The 20,457-nt window shown below is 42.4% G+C and overlaps 1 protein-coding gene across 6 annotated transcripts in view; it reads left to right on the top strand.

Annotated features, from left to right (window-relative positions):
- LOC118377888 (histone-lysine N-methyltransferase PRDM16-like) overlaps positions 1-20,457 on the top strand; it is a 405,134-nt gene that overhangs the window by 367,649 nt on the left and 17,028 nt on the right. For all 6 annotated transcript variants that reach the window (XM_052482565.1, XM_052482569.1, XM_052482568.1 and 3 more), the window contains exons 12-14: positions 128-205; positions 15,516-15,685; positions 19,657-19,828. In XM_052482565.1, coding sequence (XP_052338525.1) covers positions 128-205; positions 15,516-15,685; positions 19,657-19,828 — 420 coding nt within the window. The remainder of the gene's footprint in view (positions 1-127; positions 206-15,515; positions 15,686-19,656; positions 19,829-20,457) is intronic.

The raw sequence follows: 20,457 nt of genomic DNA on the forward strand, positions 1-20,457 counted from the left end.
CATCTCTCTCTCACTTTCCCCGCTCCCCCATCTCTCTCTCACTTTCCCCGCTCCCCCATCTCTCACGCTCTCTCGCGCTCTCTCGCGCTCTCTCGCACTCTCTCGCGCTCTCTCTCTCTCTCTCTAGGTACTGTGGGAAGATCTTCCCCAGGTCAGCTAATCTTACCAGGCATTTACGGACACACACAGGGGAGCAGCCCTACAGGTAAGCCCTTCCTCTTCTTTCCTCCATCCCTCTTTCCTCCATCAATCAAAACGCACTCATGCCTTGCATAGGCCTTCGTAACGACACACACATACACACACACACTTAAATGTGCTGATTTGGCTATACACACACACACAGCATAGATATATATATACATATATATCGAGGAGGGAGGGAATAGAGTGGTAGGGAGGTTGGCGGTGAATGGTCCTGGACAATGTCATGTTGTAATAGTGCCCTGGGGAAAACAGAGCCTCCATTTATAGAGACCAGTTAATTATCAGTCATTTGGCACCTGCCCAGTCTCTGCACAGATAGGGAGGGGGCTTCCTTCCTCTTAGACCCCAGCCATTCAGAGAGCCCATTGATTGACCTCTGAACCTCACAGCCCTCATTTCTCCAGATGCTCTTAAGCCGTTTGTCAAAACAGCATCAAGTACTTAGTCCTGCCAGCTACTTCTGCTCGCCAGGCCACAGAGAGCTCACACATACACTCACACATACCACGCTCTCTCTCTTGCTCTTTAACCCTGTGTCCCTCTATCTCTTTCTCTCTCTCTTTCTGCTGAATGTTCCTCCATCTCTCTATTTCCCTCTCTTGGAGTCCATGTTGAGAACATGTTGACATTGAAACGGCAAGAGTGGCAGTGATAGGCAAGCAGTTCTACATTTGAAAATAACCTGCAATCTCATTTTTCAAATGGACCATCTAGTATTCGAAACTTGGTTAACCCGAGGGCACAAAACGAAAGGGGTGCACTTTGTCCTCTGTTGAGCTGTAGTGCCAACTCCCTGATCAGGAGAGAGAGAGACCCAGTCCCCGCGCCCAGTCCAAACAATCTGCTTATTACCTCATTTAGAAACAATTTACCCTAACAAATAGCAGACATCATTATCTCTGCCACTTTTCACGCAAATAACACCAGAGAGAGAGAGAGAGAGAGAGAGAGAGAGAGAGAGAGAGAGAGAGAGAGAGAGAGAGAGAGAGAGAGAGAGAGAGAGAGAGAGAGAGAGAGAGAGAGAGAGAGAGAGAGAGAGAGAGAGAGAGAGAGAGAGAGAGAGAGAGAGACATTTCCCTGCCTGAGATCTTTTATCCTATCAGACGGATGCTTTCTGCTTTGAAATTGGCCCCACTTAGACCTAACCACTGAAAGACCCCATTCAGGCGGTAATGCGCCATTCATTGCTTATTCAGAGGCTTTCATCAAATGGCCCGGACCAGGCTGCGTGTAGCTGGTTCGAAAGTTATTTAAAGGAGAGAACACAGTGTGTATTTACTGATGGTGTTAAATTAGGTTTTCTAGACAGAACAGGGATCGATTTTGGTCTGGTTATTTTCATTATTTACATTAACAATATTGGTTTATCTGTAAAAAAGGTATAACTTTCACCTGTATCCAGAACTTCAATCTGCTTTATTGCCCAGCAGAAAGCCTTTGTTGAACCTAAATTGGTACTTCAGCAAAGTAAAACAAATGTGTTATTTTCCAAATCCCTTAAAAATGTATCTGATGTTATATGGATGGTGCCCTCATTGATCGTGTCTGGGCATCTGGATCGACAAAAAGCATGTTGATGAGTTAAGACATGAAGAATTAAAATAGACTTCTTCTACAGGAACAGGTCCTGTCTTCATTAAATAGCACAAAACAAATAATTCAGTCAACATCCATTCCGGTTATTGACTATGGCGATAGCGTCTATATCAAGGTAACAATTCCTAAATTTGGTTGAGCATCAGCAGTTTTTCTCTTGTTATTTCAGTCAAAATCTTTTCTCTGGCCAATGGCAAAATGTATAAAATTGCAGAAAATGTGGCTTAAAACAGCAGCATTTTCTCTACTACCTCTGGCAAAATGTGTAGAATTGCAGGAAATGAACTCTAAAAAAATGTCTATACGATGTCAAGAGGGGGCAGCTAAAAGTAGGTCCTCTTTGAAGTCTGGATACATCCAGGGATGGCTATACCTGGAGATGCCTTCAGACATACAGTATAAGATACCAGACCAGGACTCAGGGGCCAACCCTGGAAATGCCTTCAGACATACAGTATAAGTTACCAGACCAGGGCTCAGGGTCCAACCCTGGAGATGCCTTCAGACATACAGTATAAGATACCAGACCAGGACTCAGGGTCCAACCCTGGAAATGCCTTCAGACATACAGTATAAGTTACCAGACCAGGGCTCAGGGTCCAACCCTGGAGATGCCTTCAGACATACAGTATAAGATACCAGACCAGGACTCAGGGGCCAACCCTGGAAATGCCTTCAGACATACAGTATAAGTTACCAGACCAGGGCTCAGGGTCCAACCCTGGAGATGCCTTCAGACATACAGTATAAGATACCAGACCAGGACTCAGGGTCCAACCCTGGAGATGCCTTCAGACATACAGTATAAGATACCAGACCAGGACTCAGGGATGGCTATACCTGGAGATGCCTTCAGACATACAGTATAAGATACCAGACCAGGATTCAGGGATGGCTATACCTGGAGATGCCTTCAGACATACAGTATAAGTTACCAGACCAGGACTCAGGGTCCAACCCTGGAGATGCCTTCAGACATACAGTATAAGATACCAGACCAGGACTCAGGGTCCAACCCTGGAGATGCCTTCAGACATACAGTATAAGATACCAGACCAGGACTCAGGGTCCAACCCTGGAGATGCCTTCAGACATACAGTATAAGATACCAGACCAGGACTCAGGGATGGCTATACCTGGAGATGCCTTCAGACATACAGTATAAGTTATCAGACCAGGACTCAGGGTCCAACCCTGGAGATGCCTTCAGACATACAGTATAAGATACCAGACCAGGACTCAGGGTCCAACCCTGGAGATGCCTTCAGACATACAGTATAAGTTACCAGACCAGGACTCAGGGTCCAACCCTGGAGATGCCTTCAGACATACAGTATAAGTTATCAGACCAGGACTCAGGGTCCAACCCTGGAGATGCCTTCAGACATACAGTATAAGATACCAGACCAGGACTCAGGGATGGCTAACCCTGGAGATGCCTTCAGACATACAGTATAAGTTATCAGACCAGGACTCAGGGTCCAACCCTGGAGATGCCTTCAGACATACAGTATACGATACCAGACCAGGACTCAGGGATGGCTAACCCTGGAGATGCCTTCAGACATACAGTATAAGTTATCAGACCAGGACTCAGGGTCCAACCCTGGGCCTTCAGACATACAGTATAAGTTATCCCAGGACTGGGTCCAACCCTGATGCCTTCAGACATACAGTATAAGATATCAGACCAGGACTCAGGGATGGCCAAACCTGGAGATGCCTTCAAACATACAGTATAAGATACCAGACCAGGACTCAGGGATGGCTAACCCTGGAGATGCCTTCAGACATACAGTATAAGTTATCAGACCAGGACTCAGGGTCCAACCCTGGAGATGCCTTCAGACATACAGTATAAGTTATCAGACCAGGACTCAGGGTCCAACCCTGGAGATGCCTTCAGACATACAGTATAAGTTATCAGACCAGGACTCAGGGTCCAACCCTGGAGATGCCTTCAGACATACAGTATAAGATACCAGACCAGGACTCAGGGATGGCTAACCCTGGAGATGCCTTCAGACATACAGTATAAGTTATCAGACCAGGACTCAGGGTCCAACCCTGGAGATGCCTTTAGACATACAGTATAAGTTATCAGACCAGGACTCAGGGTCCAACCCTGGAGATGCCTTCAGACATACGGTATAAGATACCAGACCAGGACTCAGGGATGGCTAAACCTGGAGATGCCTTCAGACATACAGTATAAGTTATCAGACCAGGACTCAGGGTCCAACCCTGGAGATGTCTTCAGACATACAGTATACGATACCAGACCAGGACTCAGGGATGGCTAAACCTGGAGATGCCTTCAAACATACAGTATAAGATACCAGACCAGGACTCAGGGATGGCTAACCCTGGAGATCCCTTCCATCTCTACAGTTAGGGAAATCTGCTTTCAGTTTTATTGACCTTCAATGTTGGTGGTATTGGTGCCTCCAGGGCAGTTCAGGCGAATGTTAGAGGGACTTTTTACTGAAGTATGTGTTTGTTTCTTATGATTTTGTCTTGCTTTTTGTGTCTTGTGTTTGCTTTTCATGTTTTGTGTAATTGATGTGTGTACAGTATATATGTATCATGTAATTGTTGTTTATTGATGTGTTCATGCAGGGCTCATCTGCAACAGACTGTGGTCTCAGCATGACTCCCTGCTTAAATATTAAATAAAAATGTGTTGCCCCATCGGTCAGAGCAAGAGTAACGGTCAGAGCAAGCTGGTGGGGTCCACAGAAAGTCCTCTTAAGATAATGAAGTAAATACACCCCCCCACACACAAAACACACACAAAATGAAAAGAGCCCTGCATCTTCATTCCAAAGCTTGAAAGGTTTTCCCTCAGATCAAATCAAATATTCAACTCAAATTGTGTTTCTCCCAGCCTATAGACAGAAACTAAAACAGGAACCCCCGTGCTCAGGTCTGTTCAATGCTGGTCCGACCAATCTAACCAATCTGATTCCACACTTCCAGATTGCTTCGATCACGTGGACTGGGATATACATTTACATTACATTTAAGTCATTTAGCAGACGCTCTTATCCAGAGCGACTTACAAATTGGTGCATTCACCTTATGACATCCAGTGGAACAGCCACTTTACAATAGTGCATCTAAATCTTTTAAGGGGGGTGAGAAGGATTACTTTATCCTATCCTAGGTATTCCTTAAAGAGGTGGGGTTTCAGGTGTCTCCGGAAGGTGGTGATTGACTCCGCTGTCCTGGCGTCGTGAGGGAGTGTGTTCCACCATTGGGGAGCCAGAGCAGCGAACAGTTTTGACTGGGCTGAGCGGGAACTGTACTTCCTCAGTGGTAGGGAGGCGAGCAGGCCAGAGGTGGATGAACGCAGTGCCATTGTTTGGGTGTAGGGCCTGATCAGAGCCTGGAGGTACTGAGGTGCCGTTCCCTCACAGCTCCGTAGGCAAGCACCATGGTCTTGTAGCGGATGCGAGCTTCAACTGGAAGCCAGTGAGAGCGGAGGAGCGGGGTGACGTGAGAGAACTTGGGAAGGTTGAACACCAGACGGGCTGCGGCGTTCTGGATGAGTTGTAGAGGTTTAATGGCACAGGCAGGGAGCCCAGCCAACAGCGAGTTGCAGTAATCCAGACGGGAGATGACAAGTGCCTGGATTAGGACCTGCGCCGCTTCCTGTGTGAGGCAGGGTCGTTCCAGATGTTGTAGAGCATGAACCTACAGGAACGGGCCACCGCCTTGATGTTAGTTGAGAACGACAGGGTGTTGTCCAGGATCACGCCAAGGTTCTTAGCGCTCTGGGAGGAGGACACAATGGAGTTGTCAACCGTGATGGCGAGATCATGGAACGGGCAGTCCTTCCCCGGGAGGAAGAGCAGCTCCGATATGTTCCTGATATCGTCGGACAACAACATTGATGTATATGCTGACTCGTGAGAGAGTTTATTAGCAATTGCATCGGTGATGTTGTAGCCATGGTGACTATTATAATCTTTCCCAACCACAAACCATGGATTGATGACAGCATTCGCGCAAAACTGAAAGCGTCAACCACTGCTTTTAATCATGGCAAGGTGACCGGACATAATTACGTTACGGACATAATCAATCCCTATCCCAGTCTGCTGTTCCCACATGCTGAAGGTAGAAAAAAATACCTCCACTTCCTTGAACCTCAACACTGGGGCCCCACAAGGGTGTGATCTCAGCCACCTCCTGTACTCCCTGTTCACCCATGACTGCATGGCCAAGCACACCTCCAACTCAATCCTCAAGTTTGCGGACGACACTACAGTAGTATGCCTGATTACCAACAACAACGAGAACAACAACGAGGCCTACAGGGAGGAGGTGAGGGCCCTCGGAGTGTGGTGTCAGGAAAATAAACTCACACTCAAAGTCAACTAAACAAAGGAGATGATCGTGGAATTCAGAAAACAGCAGAGGGAGCACCCCTCTATCCACATCGACGGGACAGTTGTGGAGAAGTTAGAAAGTTTTAAGTTCCTCGGCGTACACATCATGGACAAACTGAAATGGTCCACCCACACAGGCAGCATGATGAAGAAGGAGGCTGAAGAAATTTGATAAATTTGACATTTGTCACCAAAAACACTCACAAACTTTTACAGATGCACAATCAAGAGCATCCTGTTGGGCTGTATCACTGCCTGGTATGGCAACTGCTCTGCCCACAACCGTAAGGCTCTCCAGAGGGTAGTGAGGTCTGCACAACGCATCATCGGGGGCAAACTACCTGCCCTCCAGGACACCTACACCACCCGATGTCACAGGAAGGCCAAAAAGATCATCAAGGACAACAACCACCCGAGCCACTGCCTGTTCATCCCACTATCATACAGAAGGCGAGGTCAGTACCGGTGCCTTAAAGCTGGGACCGAGAGACTGAAAAACAGCTTCTATCTCAAGGCCTTCAGACTGTTAAACAGCCATCACTAATTTATTTTTTATTTTATTTATTTTATTTGATTTCACCTTTATTTATCCAGGTAAGCTAGTTGAGAACATGTTCTCATTTGCAACTGCGACCTGGCCAAGATAAAGCACAGCAATTCGACACATACAACAATACAGAGTTACACAGAGTTACACATGGAATAGACAAAACATAGTCAATAATACAGTAGAACAAAAGAAAACAAAAAGTGCAAATGAGGTAATATAAGGGAGTTAAGGCAATAAATAGGCCATGGTGGCGAAGTAATTACAATATAGCAATTAAACACTGGAATCGTAGATGTGCAGAAGATGAATGTGCAAGTAGAGATACTGGGGTGAAAAGGAGCAGGTGGTGAAGTAATTACAATATAGCAATTAAACACTGGAATGGTAGACATTGAGTGGCTGCTGCCTACATTGAGACCCAATCTTTGGCCACTTTAAATAATGGATCACTAGTCACTTTAAACAATGCCACTTTAAATAATGCCACTTTAATAATGTTTACATTTCTTGCATTACTCATCTCATATGTATATACTGAACTCTATACCATTACTGCATCTTGCCTATGCCGCTCGGCCATCGCTCATCCATATATTTATATGTACATATTCTCATTCACCCCTTTAGATTTGTGTGCATTAGGTAGTTGTTGAGGAATTGTTAGATTACATGGTAGATATTACCGCATGGTCGGAACTAGAAGCACAAGCATTTCGCTACACTCACATTAACATCTGCTAACCATGTCCTTCTGTAGCTCAGTTGGTAGAGCATGGCGCTTGTAACGCCAGGGTAGTGGGTTCGATTCCCGGGACCACCCATACGTAGAATGTATGCACACATGACTGTAAGTCGCTTTGGATAAAAGCGTCTGCTAAATGGCATATATATATATATGTGTATGTGACAAATAAAATTTCATTTGATTTGCAGATAACATTCTGTTCTACAGTATGTTGCATCATAAACCCTGACATAAGAACACTATCTTCCCACAGCAAAAAGCTTTGGTTAAACAATGCCAGAGACAACTAGAAAGCGGTCCAGTTCTTCATGCCCATATTCGTTTCCCTCATTAGCGTATCGCTACTAGGCTCATCCAAGCTGGCGTAGCAGTGTATGTGACCAAGAATATGTGATTTGATTGAAATAGCAGACCAATCAGCATATTTCATGAATGCTTTGTAAGCTTTTGGAAAAAAAATGTGTTTGACCAGATGTAATGCTAGTACAGTAAACAAATTGACAACAGATTGGCTGAGAGATATTGATACTAAAAAGATTGTGGGGGCTGTTTTTTTTGTTGACTTCAGTGCAGCTTTTGACATTATCGATCATAGTCTGCTGTTGGAAAGTATTCAGACCCCTTGACTTTGTCCACATTTTGTTACGTTTTTCCCCTCATCAATCTACACACAATACCCGAAAATGACAAAGCAAAAACAAGTTTGTAGGCATTTTTGCAAATGTATTAAAAATTTAAAATGTAAATATTACATTTTGCATAAGTATTCAAACCCTTTTCTCAGTACTTTGTTGAAGCACCTTTTGCAGTGACCACAGCCTCAAGTCTTCTTGACACTTTTTTTGGTACACTTTCCAAATTATTAAAACTGAAAGCATTGTATTTGGGATAAATCATTCACTAAACCCCAAACCTCAACAAAATATTGTAATGAATATGGTGGAAATTGAGATGACTAAACTGCTTAGAGTAACCCTGGATTGTAAACTGTCCTGGTCAAAACATTTTGATTGAACAGTTGCTAAGATGGGGAGAAGTCTGTCCATAATAAAGCGCTGCTCTGCCTTAACAACACTATCAACAAGGCAGGTCCCACAGGTCCTAGTTTCTACCTTCTTAACAGCACTATCAACAAGGCAGGTCCTACAGGTCCTAGTTTCTACCTTCTTAACAACACTATCAACAAGGCAGGTCCTACAGGCCCCAGTTTCTACCTTCTTAACATTACTATCAACAAGGCAGGACCTACAGGCCCCAGTTTCTACCTTCTTAACATTTCCATCAACAAGGCAGGTCCTACAGGCCCCAGTTTCTACCTTCTTAACATTACTATCAACAAGGCAGGTCCTACAGGCCCCAGTTTCTACCTTCTTAACATTATTATCAACAAGGCAGGTCCTACAGGCCCCAGTTTCTATCTTCTTAACATTACTATCAACAAGGCAGGTCCTACAGGCCCCAGTTTCTACCTTCTTAACATTACTATCAACAAGGCAGGTCCTACAGGCCCTAGTTTCTACCTTCTTAACATTACTATCAACAAGGCAGGTCCTACAGGCCCTAGTTTCTACCTTCTTAACATTACTATCAACAAGGCAGGTCCTACAGGCCCCAGTTTTGTCGCATCTGGATTACTGTTCAGTCATGTGCCACAAAGAGGGATTTAAGAGAATTACAACTGTCTCAGAACAGGGCAGCAGGGCTGGCCCTTAAAAGTACACAGAGAGATAACATTAATAATAGGCATGTCAATCTCTCATGGCTCAAAGTGGAGGAGAGATTGACTTCATCACAACTTGTTTTCGTAAGAAGTATTGACAAGCTGAGTGCACCACGCTGTCTGTTTAAATTACTGGCACACAGCTCGGACACCCATGCATACCCCACAAGACATGCCACCAGATGTCTCTTCACAGTCCCCAAGTCCAGAACAGACTATGGGAGGCGCACAGTACTACATAGAGCCATGACTACCTGGAACTCTATTCTATATCAGGTAACTGACGCAGCAGTAGAATCAGATTTCAAAAACAAGTAAAATTCACCTTATTGAACAGTGGGGACAATGAAGAGACAACCACACAGACACACAAAAATTCTAGCACACAGACTCTATACCAACCTACATTGTAATATTGTGTTATGGTGGTATTATACATTTAGTATTGTAGATATGTAGTGATGTAATATTGTGGTATTATACATTTAGTATTGTAGATGTGTAGTGGTGTAATATTGTGGTATTATACATTTATTATTGTAGATATGTAGTGGTGTAATATTGTGGTGTGGTGGTACTTTACATTTAGTATTGTAGTGGTGTAATATTGTGGTGTGGTGGTATTATACATTTAGTATTGTAGATATGTAGTGGTGTAATATTGTGGTGTGGTGGTATTTTACATTTAGTATTGTAGATATGTAGTGGTGTAATATTGTGGTATTATACATTTATTATAGTAGATATGTAGTAGTGTAATATTGTGGTGTGGTGGTATTATAGATTTAGTATTGTTGATATGTAGTGGTGTAATATTGTGGTATTATACATTTAGTATTGTAGATATGTAGTGTTGTAATATTGTGGTATGGTGGTATTATACATTTAGTATTGTAGATTTGTAGTGGTGTAATATTGTGGTATGGTGGTATTATACATGTAGTATTGTAGATATGTAGTGGTGTAATATTGTGTTATGGTGGTATTATACATTTAGTATTGTAGATATGTCATGGTGCATTATTGTGGTGTGATGGTATTATACATTTAGTATTGTAGATATGTAGTGGTGTAATATTGTGGTATAATGGTATTATACATTTAGTATTGTTGATGTGTAGTGGTCTAATATTGTGGTATGGGGGTATTATACATTTAGTATTGTAAATATGTAGTGGTGTAATATTGTGGTATGGTGGTATAATACATTGAGTATTGTAGTGGTGTAGTATTGTGGTATTATACATTTAGTATTGCATATGTGTAGTGGTATAATATTGTGGTGTGGTGGTATTATACATTTAGTATTGTAAATATGTAGTGGTGTAATATTGTGTTATTATACATTTAGTATTGTAGATATGTAGTGGTGTAATATTGTGGTATGGTGGTATTAGACATTTAGTATTGTGGATATGTAGTGGTGTAATATTGTGGTATCGTGGTATTATACATGTAGTATTGTAGATATGAAGTGGTGTAATATTGTGGTATGGGGGTATTATACATTTAGTATTGTAGTGTTGTAATATTGTGGTATGGTGGTATTATAGATTTAGTATTGTAGTGGTTGTTACGCCTTGGTCTTGGTATTTTGTGTTTTCTTTATTTATTTGGTCAGGCCAGGTTGTGACATGGGTTATTGCGGTGTGTTTTTGTCTTGGGGTTTTGTGGGGTGTCTACGTAGTCTATGGCTGCCTGAGGCGGTTCTCAATCAGAGTCAGGTGATTATCGTTGTCTCTGATTGGGAACCATATTTAGGCAGCCATATTCTGTGAGTGTTTCGTGGGTGATTGTTCCTGTCTTTGTGTTTGCACCAGATAGGGCTGTTTCGGTTTTCATTATTTCATTTCATTACTTTTGTAGTTTCTGCATGTATAGTTTTTTCTTTATTAAAATATATCATGAATCATCATCACGCTGCATTTTGGTCCGATCCTTGTTCTACCTCTTCGTCAGAGGAGGAGATAGAAGAGAGCCGTTACAGTGGTGTGATATTGTGGTATGGTGGTATTATACATTTAGTATTGTAGTGGTGTAATATTGTGGTATGGTGGTATTATACATTTAGTATTGTAGTGGTGTAATATTGTGGTGTTATTATACATTTAGTATTGTAGCGGTGTAATATTGTGGTATGGTGGTATTATACATTTAGTATTGTAGCGGTGTAATATTGTGGTATGGTGGTATTATACATTTAGTATTGTAGTGGTTGTCACGCCTTGGTCATTGTATTTTGTGTTTTCGTTATATATTTGGTCAGGCCAGGGTGTGACATGGGTTTATGTTGTTGTATTTCGTATTGGGGTTTTTGTATTATTGGGATTGCGGCTGAGTAGGGGTGTTGTATGGGCTTGGCTGCCTGAGGCGGTTCTCAATCAGAGTCAGGTGATTCTCGTTGTCTCTGATTGGGAACTGTATTTAGGTAGCCTGGTTTCGCTTTGTATTTCGTGGGTGATTGTTCCTGTCTCTGTGTAGTTTCACCAGATAGGCTGTAATAGGTTCATGTTCCGTTTGTTGTTTTGTATTTTGTATTTGTTATTTCATGTGTCGCTTTTTCCAATAAAGTCATGAGTAACTACCACGCTGCATTTCGGTCCGACTCTCTTTCCACAAACGAAGAACGCCGTTACAGTGGTGTAATATTGTGGTATGGTGGTATTATACATTTAGTATTGTAGTGGTGTAATATTGTGGTATGGTGGTATTATACATTTAGTACTGTAGATATATAGTTGTGTAATATTGTGGCATTATACATTTAGTATTGTGGCTATGTAGTGGTGTAATATTGTGTTGTGGTGGTATTATACATTTAGTATTGTAGATATGTAGTGGTGTAATATTGTGTTGTGGTGGTATTATACATTTAGTATTGTAGATATGTAGTGGTGTAATATTGTGGTATTATACATTTAGTATTGTGGATATGTAGTGGTGTAATATTGTGGTATGGTGGTATTATACATTTAGTATTGTGGGTAAGTAGTGGTGTAATATTGTGGTGTGCTGGTATTATACATTTAGTATTGTAGATATGTAGTGGTGTAATATTGTGGTATGGTGGTATTATACATTTAGTATTGTAGTGGCGTAATATTGTGGTATTGTTGTATTATACATTTACTATTGTAGATATGTAGTGGTGTAATATTGTGGTGTGCTGGTATTATACATTTAGTATTGTAGATATGTAGTGGTGTAATACTGTTGTGTGGTGGTATTATACATTTAGTATTGTATATATGTAGTGATGTACTATTGTGGTCTTATACATTTAGTATTGTAGATATGTAGTGGTGTAATATTGTGGTATAATGGTATTATACATGTATTATTGTTGATATGTAGTGGTGTAATATTATGGTATAGTGGTACTATACATTCAGTATTGTCGACATGTAGTGGTGTAATATTGTGGTATGGTGGTACTATACATTTAGTACTGTAGTGGAGTAATATTGTGGTATGGTGGTATTATACATGTTGTATTGTACTGGTGTAATATTGTGGTATGGCGGTATTATACATTTAGTATTGTGGTATGGTGGTATTGTACATTTAGTATTGTAGTGGTGTAATATTGTGGTGTGGTGGTATTATACATATAGTATTGTAGATATGTAGTGGTGTAATATTGTGGTATTATACATTTAGTATTGTAGTGGTGTAATATTGTGGTATGATGGTATTATACATTTAGTATTGTAGATATGTGGTGGTGTAATATTTTGGTGTGGTGGTATTATACATTTAGTATTGTAGATATGTAGTGGTGTAATATTGTGGTGTGGTGGTATTATACATTTAGTATTGTCGGGGTGTAATATTGTGGCATGGTGGTATTATACATTTGGTATTGTAGATATGTAGTGGTGTAATATTGTGGTATGGTGGTGGTATACAGTTAGTATTGTAGATATGTAGTAGTGTAATATTGTGGAATTATACATTTAGTATTGTAGATGTGTAGTGGTATAATATTGTGATATGGTGATACTATACATTTAGTATTGTAGATATGTAGTGGTGTAATATTGTGGTATTATACATTTAGGATTGTAGATATGTTGTGGTGTAATATTGTGGTGTGGTGGTATTATACATTTAGTATTGTAGATATGTAGTGGTGTAATATTGTGGTATTATACATTTAGTATTGTATATATGTAGTGGTGTAAAATTGTGGTATGGTGGTACTGTACATTTAGTATTGTAGATATGTCGTGGTGTAATATTTTGGTATAATGGTATTATACATTTAGTATTGTAGATATGTAGTGGTGTAATATTGTGGTATGGTGGTATTATACATTTAGCATTGTAGATAGGTAGTCCTGTAATATTGTGGTATTATACATTTAGTATTGTAGTGGTGTAGTATTGTGGTATCATACATTTAGTATTGTAGATGTGTAGTGGTTTTATAATGTTACATGATGTACTGTTTTATCTTTTGTTTTATGTGTGATGTAAGTTCCCTAATGTGTTTAGACCCCAAGAAATGTAGCTGATGGGGATCCTCAAATGACAATATAAGCGCAGATCGCTGCTGATGTGTGTGTGTGTGTGTGTCAGTGCTGCAGTGACACGTGTCCATGGAGAAAGGCCCATGGTAGATGAACAGCCATACTCCCATAATGTTTTGACTGAAGCATTCTTGCTCTGGGTCGTTGCTGTTGTTTACCATCTGGAATAGGCATATCAATTAATATCAATGAGCATGCACCGCCCACCTATGGATCTGTGTTTTTCAGCCATCTATTTCCTGTGTTTGAGAGGTGCACACTTGAATTATGCAGTCTCGACAGTGCAGGTGGCTGCAGGTTGGCCGAGACAGAGCAGGTAGTCCTAGACAGAGCAGGTAGACCTAGACAGAGCAGGTGGCTGCAGGTAGTCCTTGACAGAGTAGGTCGCTCCAAGTTGGCCTCGAAAGAGCAGGTTGGCCTAGATAGAACAGGTAGGCCTAGACAGAGCAGGTTGGTCTAGACAGAGCAGGTTGGTCTAGACAGAGCAGGTAGACCGAGGCAGTGCAGGTAGGCCTATACAGAGCAGGTAGACCTAGACAGAGCAGGTAGACTTAGACAGAGCAGGTAGACCTAGACAGAGCAGGTGGCTGCAGGTAGTCCTAGACAGAGTAGGTAACTGCAGATTGGCCTAGACAGAGCAGGTTGGCCTAGACAGAGCAGGTTGGCCTAGACAGAGCAGGTTGGCCTAGACAGAGCAGGTAGGCCTCGACAGAGCAGGTTGGTCTAGACAGTGAAGGTAGGCCTAGACAGAGCAGGTAGGTATAGACAGAGCAGGTAGACCTAGACAGAGCAGGTGGCTGCAGGTAGTCCTAGACAGAGTAGGTCGCTGCAGGTTGGCCTAGACAGAGCAGGTTGGCCTAGATCTCCCAAGCTCACTCCTTCTCCCTGCCTGTCTTACCCCTCTCTCTCCCAAGCTCACTCCTTCTCCCTGCCTGTCTTATCCCTCTATCTCCCAAGCTCACTCCTTCTCCATGCCTGTCTTACCCCTCTATCTCCCAAGCTTACTCCTTCTCCCTGCCTGTCTTACCCCTCTATCTCCCAAGCTCACTCCTTCTCCCTGCCTGTCTTACCCCTCTATCTCCCAAGCTCCCTCCTTCTCCCTGCCTGTCTTACCCCTCTATCTCCCAAGCTCACTCCTTCTCCCTGCCTGTCTTACCCCTCTATCTCCCAAGCTCACTCCTTCTCCCTGCCTGTCTTACCCCTCTATCTCCCAAGCTCACTCCTTCTCCCTGCCTGTCTTACCCCTCTACCTCCCAAGCTCACTCCTTCTCCCTGCCTGTCTTACCCCTCTTCCTCCTAAGCCTACTCCTTCTCCCTGCCTGTCATACCCCTCTACCTCCCAAGCCTACTCCTTCTCCCTGCCTGTCATACCACTCTACCTCCCAAGCCTACTCCTTCTCCCTGCCTGTCTTACCCCTCTACCTCCCAAGCTCACTCCTTCTCCCTGCCTGTCTTACCCCTCTACCTCCCAAGCGTACTCCTTCTCCCTGCCTGTCTTACCCCTCTACCTCCCAAGCTCACTCCTTCTCCCTTCCTTCTTTCTCTACCTGTACTCTCTCTCTCTCTCTCTGCTTCCCTTCTCTCTGCCTGTCTTACCCCTCTACCTCTCTTCTCCTTTCTCTCTCTTTCTGCTTCCCTCTCCTCCCCTGTTCTTTCTCATTCTCTCTATACTTTTCAATTTCTTTCTCTCTTTCAATTCAGTTAGATTCACTTTAATCTTCCATTACCAAAGCAAATACAGAAATATATGAAATCTCTCTCTACCCCCCAGGTGTAAATACTGTGACCGCTCGTTCAGCATCTCCTCCAACCTCCAGCGGCATGTACGCAACATCCACAACAAGGAGAAGCCCTTCAAGTGTCACCTGTGCAGCCGCTGTTTCGGCCAGCAGACCAACTTGGACCGCCACCTAAAGAAGCATGAGCACGAGAACCTGCCCGGTGGGTCCCTGTTCACCTAATGAGCCCCTCCCCCTAGATCAGCTGTGTTATACCATCAAATCTAAAGAAGCATGAGCACGAGCACCTGCCCGGTGGGTCCCTGTTCACCTAATGAACCCCTCCCCCTAGATTAGCTGTGTTACCAAGTTTATCAGATATTTTCAAACATCATATGTCCAAGGCCACCTGTTTTGTAGATTCAGCGATATGTCATTATAACCTCAAATGAATGGAAAAGATACGTAATCATTTCCAGATCTGACAAACATTGGTTTTGGAGTTTACTGTCCCTTTAACATACAGTACATGCTTGTTATTCACAGCCTCAAAGAAAGTTTGCATTTACCTATTTTCTTTAATGCTGGTGAGCGTACTGTAAATGATAACATCGACTATGTTGACTACATTAACATGTACATACAGTACATTCACTTTAACTACAGTGAAAGTTTACACACCCCTTGCAAAGTTGTCACATTTGACTTCCTTTAAATAAAACCTAAAAAGGGATTGAATTGGATACACAACCTGCTCCACATTTTCAAAGTGAAATGAATAAAAAATAGAAAGTGAAAATGTCTTGATTGTGTATGTCTTCACACCACGGAATACTTGGTGGAAGCACCTTACAGCTGTAAATCATTTTGAATAAGATTCTACCAACTCTGCACAACTGTTAAAGCGACATTATTTCCATTGTTTTTGTCAAAATTCCTCAAGCTCAGTAAATTTGGTTGGAATCATTTATGGACAGCAAAATGTAAACCTTTCAAGTAGATTTAACTTTAAATGGGACCCCTCAGAAACACTCAAAACCTCTCGGGAATGTGAGTGTCTTTGGCATTATATTTTTAGTAATTGTTCCACTGAAAAATAAAACTCTGCATTTCGAAGACATGCAGGTTTTCCTTTTGACCTGAGCTTTGCTCCTATCATATTTATTTTGATCCTGACAGACAAGCATACCCATAACATGATGCTGCCACCATATTACTTGAAAATACAGAGAATAATACTAGAATACCTAGGATAGGATAATGTCATCCTTCTCACCCCCCCTCCCCTTAAAAGATTTAGATGCACTATTGTAAAGTGGCTGTTCCACTGGATGTCATAAGGTGAATGCACCAATTTGTAAGTCGCTCTGGATAAGAGCGTCTGCTAAATGACTTAAATGTAAATGTAATGTAAATGTAAAATACAGAGGGTTTCACTCTGTGATGTGATGCATTTGACCCAAACCTGACGTTTTTATTTGAAGTGAATTATTTGCCGTGTTGTCTTGCAGTATTGCATAAGGGCCTTGTTGCAAACATAATGGATGATTTGAAATAGATTTTTCAATATAGACCTTTTTACTTTGTCACCAGCCAGTAATGCGGAGTGAATGCAATGATGGGAAACTTTGCAAGTATTGTGGTGGCAGCATCATGTTTACGGATAAGCTTGTCACCGGCAAGGACTGGGGAGTTTGTTAGGATCAAAACCCATATGAAAGGTAGAAGAGGTAAAAGTTACAGGAACACCTTCTGAGAAATGCTGACCCCAAGGCACTCCAGAGGGTGGTACGCTCAGCCGAACGCACCACTGTTTGGCCTCCAGGACACCTACAACACCATGTGGCACAGGAAAGTCAAGAAGATCTTTAGGGACCTCAGCCACCCGAGCCATGGCCTGTCCTCCCTGATTCGATCACTAAGACACGGGCAGTACAGGAGCATCATGGCTAAAACGAACAGATTGGCCAATACCTTCTACCCCCAGAACATCAGGCTGCTGTATAGCCACCACTACTCACCTCCCCGTGTCCCCCTAATAGTTTCTCTTATTATTGTTTCATTCACACTTGCACTGTGGGAGCTCGGAGCTGAAGTATTTGGCTGTACTGTCACGTTCTGACCTTTGTTTTGTCTTTGTTTTAGTATGATCAGGGCGTGAGTTGGGGTGGGCAGTCTATGTTTGTTTTTTCATTTTGCTTCATTAAATTATGGACACTTACCACGCTGCCTTTTGGTCCTCCGATCCTTCTCGCTACTCCTCCTCAGAAGAGGAGGAAGAGATCCCTTACATGTACGCTCTGCGACTTTGCGCATGTGACTAAATAATCTAATCTAATCTGAATACCTAACTTCAATTTTTCATCAGGGCAATTACATACATTTTAAAGACACAGCAGAATGGCTTTTTAAGAGGTGTTGACTGACTATTTCAGTCCTGACTATAAAGGTTTGAATATTGCTGTCCATCAGTGATTCCCAACCAAATTTACTCAGTTTAAGCAATTTTGACAAAAACAACGGAAACGGAAGTAACTGCTAAAATAATGGAATCACCAACATAAAGTGTCTTAATAGGGCGTTGGGCCATCACAAGCCGCCAGAACAGCTTCAATGCACTTTGACCTCTATTGGAGGGATGTGACATTCTTCCACAAGAAATTCCTTAATTTGGTGTTTTGTTGATGGTGGTGGAAAACGCTGCCTTAGAATCTCCGATAAATGTTCAATTGGATTAATATCTGGTAACTGAGATCGCCCTGGCATATGGTTTACATAATTCCCATGCTCCTCAAACCATTCAGTGACTGCTGGTGCTCTGTGGATGGAGGCATTGTTATCAACTCCCATCAGGTTAGAGATGATTCACCATAGGTTGAAGGTGATCACTCAGAATGGCTGTGTATTTATTGCTGTTTACCTTGCCCTCTAAGGGGTTGAGTGGACCTAACCCATGACAGGAAAATGCAACCTGCACCATAAGAGCTGCCAGAACCCTCATTCACCAAGTAGTTCCATTATTTTGGCAGTTACATGTAATAATAATAATAATAATATATGCCATTTAGCTGACGCTTTTATCCAAAGCGACTTACAGTCATGTGTGCATACATTCTACGTATGGGTGGTCCCGGGACACTGCCTTCAGAAAATATTTATACCCTTTGACTTATTCAACATTTCATTGTTTTACAGCTTGAATTCAAAATGGATGAAATAGATTGGCTTTCGCACTTGATTAAATAGATTGGTTTTCTCACAGTACAGTGTGGCTGCCATGTTTGAGTAGGCTAAACTAGCTAGCTGCATTTGCTAGCTAAGTAAGTGAAACTGAATGTTCTCCTTCATTTTGGAAGAAAGGAATTTGTTCAAAACTGTTTAACTATTGTCTTTCTCTCTCTTTGAGTCAACTACTCACCACATTTTATGCACTGCAGTGCTAGCTAGCTGTACCTTATGCTTTCAGTACTAGATTAATTATCTGATCCTTTGATTGGGTGGACAACATGTCAATTCATGCTGCAAGAGCTCTGGTAGTCTGTGTAAGTCTATGGAAGGGAGTGAGAACCATGAGCCTCCTGGGTTTTGTACTGAGGAGGACAGAAGCTCGTTGTCCTCCGGCTACACCATGGGGCTACCCTACAGAGTGCTGTTGAGGCTACTGTAGACCTTCACTGCAAAACAGTGACAATATATGTACTCTAGTTTTAACTCAAATGGATCACTTTTTACATGTTTTATGATTTTTCACAGAGGAGGATGGTCCTCCCCTTCCTCCTCTGAGTAACCTCCACTGGTGGGAATACTTTCTGAAGGCACTGCATGTTGCCCTCAGTGTTATGCAGAGTTGATAGAATGTTATTCAAAATGATTTACAGCTGTAATTGCTGCCAAAGTTACTTCAACCAGGTATTAACTGTGGCATGTGAAGACATACACAATCAAGACAATGTTCTATACTTTTTCTTTCACTTGTGGAGCAGATTGTGTTGATGTGTGGGAAAGAAAAATCTAATGTAATCCCTTTTTAGTTTTTTTACGGCAGCAAAATGTAACAACTGTGCAAGGGGTGAGTGGACTTCAACTAAACATGTTACGCATCTCATCAAGTGTAGTTCCCTATTCCTGATGTTGATTATAGCTTTATATGCTGTTACTAACGTGTGTGTGTGTGTGTGCCTGCCTTGCTAACAGTGAGTCAACACTCTGGGATCCTCTCCAACCTAAGAAACAACATTTCCTCTCCCAACTCCGAGCCAGATCACCATGCACTTTTAGATGAGAAAGAGGACTCTTACTTCTCGGAAATCCACAACTTCATTTCCAACAGCGAGATGAACCAGGCATCCAGCTCCACAGACAAGAGGTAGGGGGAACACACATATGCAATCACACACACACACACACACCCCTGTCGGTGCAGTTAAAGCCAAGGTATTAGCTCGGGGCGTCTTAAAAGTTACTCATCATTACATGAGTGTTGTTCACAGAATCACTTCCGTTTACATACCTTACGACACACATCAACACCCAAATACGTTTAACTCACATTGATTGTTTTCGATGAATATTTGGATTGGCTTCTAGGGAGTAGACTATACAGTTATTAGGGTGTCACTCTGCCTTCCTGACAGAACTAACTCTGCTCCCCTGTCAGATGTTGCTCAAACAGGCTTTAGGGGGAGTCCAGTACAGTAAGCACAGCCCCCAGTGCCCCCTCCTCTACTCTGCCTGTTCTCAACGACTCACCTCAACTGAAATAAACTGCCCAGGCTGTTCCGCTATAACCAAGGCCAGGTTTACCAGAGCTTCTGGCCTGCTCTCCTCTCCTCTACAGACTAAAGCATCACCAGCCTATAGTCTATGGCCTTGCAGTTTCAGGTAGCGCTAGAGGCTAGTGCTTCGGCAGGGTCGTGTTCATTAATGCACACTGCAGCGAATGTTTTGCACCCGGAAATTAAAACAAGCGTTTCTTATTGGACGCGTTTCTTATAG

The sequence above is a fragment of the Oncorhynchus keta genome, chromosome 27 (assembly GCF_023373465.1).
Source record: "Oncorhynchus keta strain PuntledgeMale-10-30-2019 chromosome 27, Oket_V2, whole genome shotgun sequence".
In the NCBI taxonomy this organism is placed as follows: Eukaryota; Metazoa; Chordata; class Actinopteri; order Salmoniformes; family Salmonidae; genus Oncorhynchus; species Oncorhynchus keta.